This window comes from Ipomoea triloba, chromosome 12, assembly GCF_003576645.1.
Source record: "Ipomoea triloba cultivar NCNSP0323 chromosome 12, ASM357664v1".
NCBI lineage: Eukaryota > Viridiplantae > Streptophyta > Magnoliopsida > Solanales > Convolvulaceae > Ipomoea > Ipomoea triloba.
In genome coordinates this window covers 24,266,579-24,273,958 of record NC_044927.1, presented here as the reverse complement: position 1 = coordinate 24,273,958, position 7,380 = coordinate 24,266,579, and the positions used below count along the sequence as shown (strand labels likewise).

The following is a 7,380-nucleotide window of genomic DNA, read 5'->3' as shown; positions in this document are numbered from 1 at the left end:
TTCCCCCCCCCCCCCTCCTCGCCCCTTCCCTTCTCATTGTTGGACAAAAAATACGACAATTTTGAGCCGCTACCGTAGTTGCTCTTACAGTAGTAAATTTTGGGTGATTCTTCGGATGGATTTTGTTAGTTGTTGTCTACCGATTGTTTAAATCTTATGAGGCTTAGATTTTTTGTCTGACTACAAGTTTTCTGAGTCAAGATAGAACCTCATACACCAAGACTAATTATGTCCGTATTGGGGTAAGACCTCAAGGGTGACAAAATACTCTCGGGCAGAGGCTTGAAGGGCGAGTCCAACATCCTGCCATCGAGACGTGGTGTTGATTGCCAATCTGCCATGCAAGTATAGAAAAATAAAGTAGCGTAGCGCATTTGCTACTAACCAATATCTTTTGGCGTAGCAATACGTGCATGATTTAACAATTAGTCTCAAAGCAGATTATGCAAGAGTCTAGCCACTTGGTGTTACTCTAATTAGTTTTGGTGTTCTTTTCCCCGTATTTGAATTAAAAATAGATTGGAGTATATAATCTACATACGAGAAGGTTTAATATAATTATTTCTCTCTTTTTTTTTCTCTCTCTCTCACTATAAAAAATAAAATAATACGGAGAAATTAATCCTAAAATTTTGATTATTTCTACTCAATATATTGTGAAGAAAATTTTCTTTTTCTTGATTTATTTAAATAAAATTCAGCGTCTTTAAATTTTTTCTTCTTTTTTTTGTTAAACATGAACCAAATCAGGAACATATACACTGCGATATTCCATACATAGCAGAGGCTAGAGAAGCCGAATTTTTACCGAAAGATCGAAAAAGAAAGGCTATCCAATAACTTTGAAGTTTGACACACAAACACTCCCTAACCAAAACCTAATACACAAAAAAATAGCATAAAACCTTACTCTAGTCTTTATTCTTCTCAAAATTATCATTAATCTCTCTCCCTCTCTCTCTTCTTTCTCTCTCTCAAAGTTTAGCTCTGTGTTTGGTGGTTTAATTTCATCCATAGTACATATACTATACATACATATGTAGCTATATATATGTGTGTATATCATCTTTTTTTTTTCTATAGAAGTAGTAGTGGTAAAAACAAAACAAAAAACCCTTTAATTTGTTTCGATCTCTCTTAGTTTCTTGGATTTTTGGGTCTTTTTCTGAGATCTAAGGTGCTAGCTAAGATTTGGACATGGCAAATCCATGGTGGGCAGGCCAAGTAGGTTTAACGGGGATTGAGACGTCAACATCGGCCGGCGGGTCGTCAGCGCTGAAGAAGCCAGATCTGGGGATATCCATGAACGACGGCGGGAGGGAGGAGGAGGACGAGAGGGAGAACAGCGACGAGCCGAGGGAGGGTGCAATTGAAGTGGCGACGACGCGGCGGCCGAGGGGGCGGCCGCCCGGGTCGAAGAATAAGCCGAAGCCGCCTATTTTCGTGACGAGGGATAGCCCTAACGCGCTGAGGAGCCACGTCATGGAGGTCGCCAACGGGGCTGACGTGGCGGAGAGCATAGCCCAGTTCGCTCGGCGCCGACAGAGGGGCGTGTGTGTGTTAAGCGCTAGCGGGACGGTCACGAACGTAACCCTAAGGCAGCCCTCCGCCCCGGGCGCCCTCATGGCCTTGCACGGCCGTTTCGAGATTCTCTCCTTGACCGGCGCGTTCCTCCCTGGCCCCGCCCCGCCCGGCTCGACCGGGCTCACCATCTACTTAGCGGGCGGGCAGGGCGGCGTGGTGGGAGGGAGCGTGGTGGGGTCCCTTGTCGCCTCCGGGCCCGTCATGGTCATAGCCTCCACGTTTTCAAACGCAACTTATGAAAGGCTGCCGCTCGAGGCCGAGGAGGAGGAAGCCGGCGGCGGGGCGGGTCAAGGTCCGCTCGGCGCCGGTGGATCACCACCGGGGATGGGAGGAGCACAGGGCGGCGGCGCCGGCGCCGCTGTGGGGGATCCATCCATGGGAGTGTATAATTTGCCTCCAAATATGTTGCCAAATGGTGGACAGTTGAACCATGATGCATTTGCTTGGGCACATGGCCGGCCTCCATACTAGTGCTAAGAGGTTAGCTTATAATAATCATAATAAATAATAATATTAATAAATTAATAAATCAATAAATAAATAACTCAAAGGGAGTGAGAAATAGAGAGAAGTGCAGCTTAGTTTTAATTTCTTCACATGATATGTTTGTATGTGATAATTAAAAAAAAAAAAGAAAAAAAAGAGAGGGGATGAAGAATTGAAGATAGGAATTATTACTGTAAGCTTTTTATTATATTATTATGATTATGATGTCTATAATTTATCTTGGATTTGGATCCGACCTTATATAATTTTCGATCAGTTAGCTCCTTTTTCGACCTCAATCATATTCTTCTCGAGTTTCAATTATATTTACAATAATAATATTTATAAGTATATAATAAGATATTGTAATGTATGTATGAGTTTATAATTAATGTTTTAATTTACTCCTTTGATATCATTTAATTTATTTACAATTTTTTTTTTTGTGGCTCATTCAAAATGGATAAGCAAAATCTGAGGTATATATATGTTCAATGGTTCAAGCTGGAAATTAACAATGATTGAGTTGAGTCTAAAAATAATGATCGAGAGTAGGTAAAGTATAATTCTCGAGTTTGATTCTTACTAACACATATTTTATTGCATTTGTCGCACTGAAAGATGATTGAGATCCATAGGCTATTTAGATTATTGATCGATGAGTTAAAAATCCCTCGTTATAATAGCTTTTGTTGCAATTTCCTTTTGTTTAATCAAGATAAATTAATTTAATATTTTCAATCATTTTATTCAATCTCTTCAATCCGAAGCCATATAAGTGTTCGTGATGTGTGTGTCTATATATATACATATATAAAAATATATACACACACACACACTTATATAATATATTTATTTGTCTAATTTTATGTTAAATTAATTCAACACGTTCACAATGCATATATTTATTTTTGAAGCAAATAATTTAATATTAGCAAATAATAGTTAAAGGTTAGATTAAGCACTCCATTACATTGAACACAAAATTTAATTCAAATTAAAATTTGTACTTTAAAAAATAGTGAACAAAAGGAAAATATTATTTAATCCACAATTATATATACACACACAAACATTCATAATTAACTCGATCATTGTTTCCAAGAATACGTATAGACATATGCAAAATCTTAGGAAATATAATTTGCTGAATTCATAGCAATTAAGGATGATGCTTTACTTTCCCATTTAGATCACAGCTTGTAACATACATGGCTTCTTTGTCATGTCTCTAATGTGTGTGTCTATATATATATAAGTGGGTTGAAATGGCAGCTGATATTAACCACTCATCAAAATTTATTGAGAGTTTTAACAAAAAAAAAAACAAAAAAATAAAAAAAAAAAATAAAAACAAAAACAAAAACAAAAAACAAAACAAAATAAAACAAACAAAAAAAACATGGCTCGATTTTATTTATAAAACTAACCGTGTTATTTTTTTTATTTTTTATTTATTAACTCTCAACTATTGATCTACCCAAATAAATAAATTAAATTTAATTGTATATAAGGTCTGATTTTGGTGTGGCAGCCTCCCTAGGTGCAACTGTGCAGACAAATATGCGCCACTGGATGAGCATACAACGTGAGCATAGGGCAGATGTAGTGTACGACGTGCATACACTTAATGGTGCACAACATATCAGCCCTTAGTGCACCACAGACAATCCCTTAGTGCGCCATAAACTAACACTAAGTTCACTATAGACTAGCACTTAGTGTATCACAGACCAGCACTTGGTGGTGCTCCACAGACTACTACTAAGTACACCACAGGCCAACACATCAACACTTAGTGCATTACACAAATAATACTCGGTGCCAAAATTACAAAAATACCACAACGTTTTTTATCTTTTCATTTTGATTTTCAGCCTTTGATCATGTTTAGATGGCCGGCCCACATCTATCCGCACAATCGCACCTAGGGAGGCTATCACATTTGATCCCCACACACACACACATATGGAGAAAACATGGTAATAATAATTGTAGACTTAAATTGACCGTCGATCTTTGTTGATGAAAGAATTGTAAAATAAGGAACAAACACAATGATCTTTTGGTAAATATTTCAAATTTAAAGTGCAACGCGTAACAACTATTAGTGAAATTACTAATATGTAATCATGCAAATGCACCGTTACGTTTAATTAAGCAATTACACTTTGCAATGTTGCATGATTCACTTGAAAAATTTCAATTTCGAGTGCACTTTTACATATCAACAATTGCACTTATAGTTCTTATGCAATACACTTTTACAATTCTCAAGAAAAGCATCGTCCTCAACACAATCCTTTCCTATATATTACTATATTAATAAACTATATATTATTCTATTAAATGAATAATATGATACTACGCAGTATATTGAATTGCAAGTGAAAGATATACTCCATGATAATCAACATAAATTAAAAAGAAAAAAGTCTTAGTTGAATTGCAGATGATGAGTAAAATAGTGTTTTGTTATAATGCCTCAGTATCATATCATATGTTGATCAAAATAGAAAGTACGAGATATATTATATTAAAGTACTTATCCACCTCTTAATTATTAATAACACAAATACCCTTTCAATAAAAATATATAATTAAGAATAAGTACACACAAAAGCAATGTTTGTTTTTCATAGTTGACAATTTTAATGTAATAAACTTAATTACTTTAATTTATATATTGATATATTCAACAAGTTGAAAACTATACCATAAAATGTTATATAATTAATACCCATTATATATATATATATATATATATATATATATATATATATATATATATATAGCCTAAAAATGAGTAATCAAATGGATAAAATTTAATTCTCGTACTTAAATACCATTATTTGTACAAAGGACATAGTATCGATACTAAATTTTGATTCTCGTACTTAAATACGATTGTTTGTACAAAGTACATAGTATCAATAATAAACTACTCCGTAATTATTTGACATATTATATTATTACATATCCTTTTTCTCTGATGTGATTGAAAGTTGATACGATGTCAAGTCATCATGCACGTATGATGTTCATATGATGGTTTACCCAATCCTATATACGGAGTATATGAATGCAAGGAAAAGATTAACAATTAACTAATTAACTATTTAACTGCGAGTAATTAATTGTTTCCTTAAACTTTTTCCAATTGTTTTCGGCGTGTGCTGAGGATGTTCATATGATGACTAACCTTATAATATATAATCTAATACTACAGTGTGGAAATTATCATTTAAAAATGGGTGGAACATAATAATAAATATGCCATCCCAAAAGAGGATGTTTAAGTGCTGCTACAGTTGTCACCAATACATACAATATTGTCTTAGGCTCTCATCTTTGTAATGATGCAAACACTTCTTGTATTGGTGCTTTTAACTTTAATATAACGGACGTTTAAATAGTCACTCATTTTTAATTAAATAATTAATATAATTCTGAATCTCCACGACAGGTCTTTTCAGAAGTTGTATGATTATTATACCCTTCATTTTTTTCAAAATGGCACCCCTTTTGGATTGGCCAGACAACAACCTCGATGAAAGTGCGGGTGTGGGTGTGGAGTGGGTCATGATATCGTACCCCAGGACAGTGATTTATAATAATACTGTATTTAATTTGCTTAATCCGCTGTTTGTTTGATTGATGATGATTTTATTAATTAATGTTTAATTTAGACAAATTAGTTTGCATGTCAGATTTGAATAATGTTTGCTTAGCATGCAGTTAGCAGGTAGTGTTACCTGCTCATTAAAATATGTAAAATCAAAGTACCAAACAAATGAAATGAAGTCAATATGGTCAGTTATTGAAGTTGCAAAACTGCCATTCCCAATGCCATCTCCCCCAGATAGCAGCTAATGTGACACGCACTCTTTGTAATGCCCTCCGTCCACACCTCTTTCATCTCATCCATCCATTTGCACAATTGACATTCTTTTAAGGTGTCCTTGGAGTTTGTTTTCTTAGCTTGGGTCAATTATATAATGGGAGTTGTGGTGAGGGTATTATTATTGCATTTGCAATTGTTATCATATCATGCAGTATGATACATTATCGATACGATTCAAAATAACATTCAAATTATGTGTTACAACAGACTTAATTACAACTAGTATATAATATGTCTTGAGTTAATTTCAGGAATGGTCCATTGACTATTGTCATTTACCAATTTTTATCATTCGATTTTCAATTGGACCATAAATGATCCACTGACTATTGATCTTTATCAATTTTTATCATCGACTTTCAATTTAACCATAAGTGATCCCTTGACTTTTGATTTTTTTTTTTTAAATTAGGTCCTCTAGTTAAATATCATTTTGATAAACATTAAATTTAAGGGTAATAATGTAAACATTTTAGTTCTTCACAATGATGAACTCAATGTATTAAATTTATGAACTCAATTTGCCAATCTCAACAACAAGCTAATTTTTTATATTATTACTCTTAAATTTAATGTTTATTAAATGAATATTTGATTGAAAGACCAAATTTGGAACAAAATAAATAGTCAAGGAACCATTTATGATCATATTAAAAGTCGATGACAAAAATTGGTAAAGATCAATAGTCAAGGAGCTATTTATGGTCCAATTGAAAGTTGAAGGGTAGCAATTGGTAAATATCAATATTCAAGGAGGGATCATTCCTGGAATTCACTCTAATAAATTATGTATATACTACAATTAACATATTATATGTATGCACTTAACATATTATATATCTGTAGTTAATAAATTATATATTTGTAATTAACATATTATGTACCTTCAATTTATTTATAGGTGTAGAATTTGTTAACTAAAAGTACATCATATGTTAATTACATGCACAATTAGAATATTATCGATCTAAGACAAACCGTTGTATACAACCCCTGCAATTAAATCTCCAATGTTACTGCCAAAGACCTTGTGGTCTAGTGGCACCCGGTGTTCCGGTGAACACTCCCACATGGATGATGGGAGTGGGTTCGAACCTTGGTGGAGGCAACTGTTGACTCTTTGTGCTTCGTATGACCCCTATTTGTAATATTAAATCTCATATTATAATTACATATATATTGTTTGGTTTGCTAACCAATAATAGAATCAAATAAGTACATAACAATTAACACATTAATTAAAGTAAATCAATAATTTAAAAAATAAAATTTGTATATAATAAAATGTAAAGATTATTACAAATAATTTGAATTTGAGTTGTATTATCATTCGTAGGCATATTACTAGGTGTTCGTAGGCACCAACAGCTGGTACTAACAATAGCTAATCATTATCGAACAACCTA

At 33.8% G+C, this 7,380-nt stretch overlaps 1 protein-coding gene across 1 annotated transcript; it reads left to right on the top strand.

The window, feature by feature from the left end:
* Nucleotides 1–924: 924 nt before the first annotated feature.
* LOC115999852 (AT-hook motif nuclear-localized protein 19-like) lies at nucleotides 925–2,369 on the top strand. The gene has a single exon (XM_031239791.1). The coding sequence runs from the start codon at nucleotides 1,198–1,200 to the stop codon at nucleotides 2,053–2,055; it is 858 nt and encodes a 285-aa protein (XP_031095651.1). The 5' UTR covers nucleotides 925–1,197; the 3' UTR covers nucleotides 2,056–2,369.
* The last annotated feature ends 5,011 nt before the right edge of the window (nucleotides 2,370–7,380 follow it).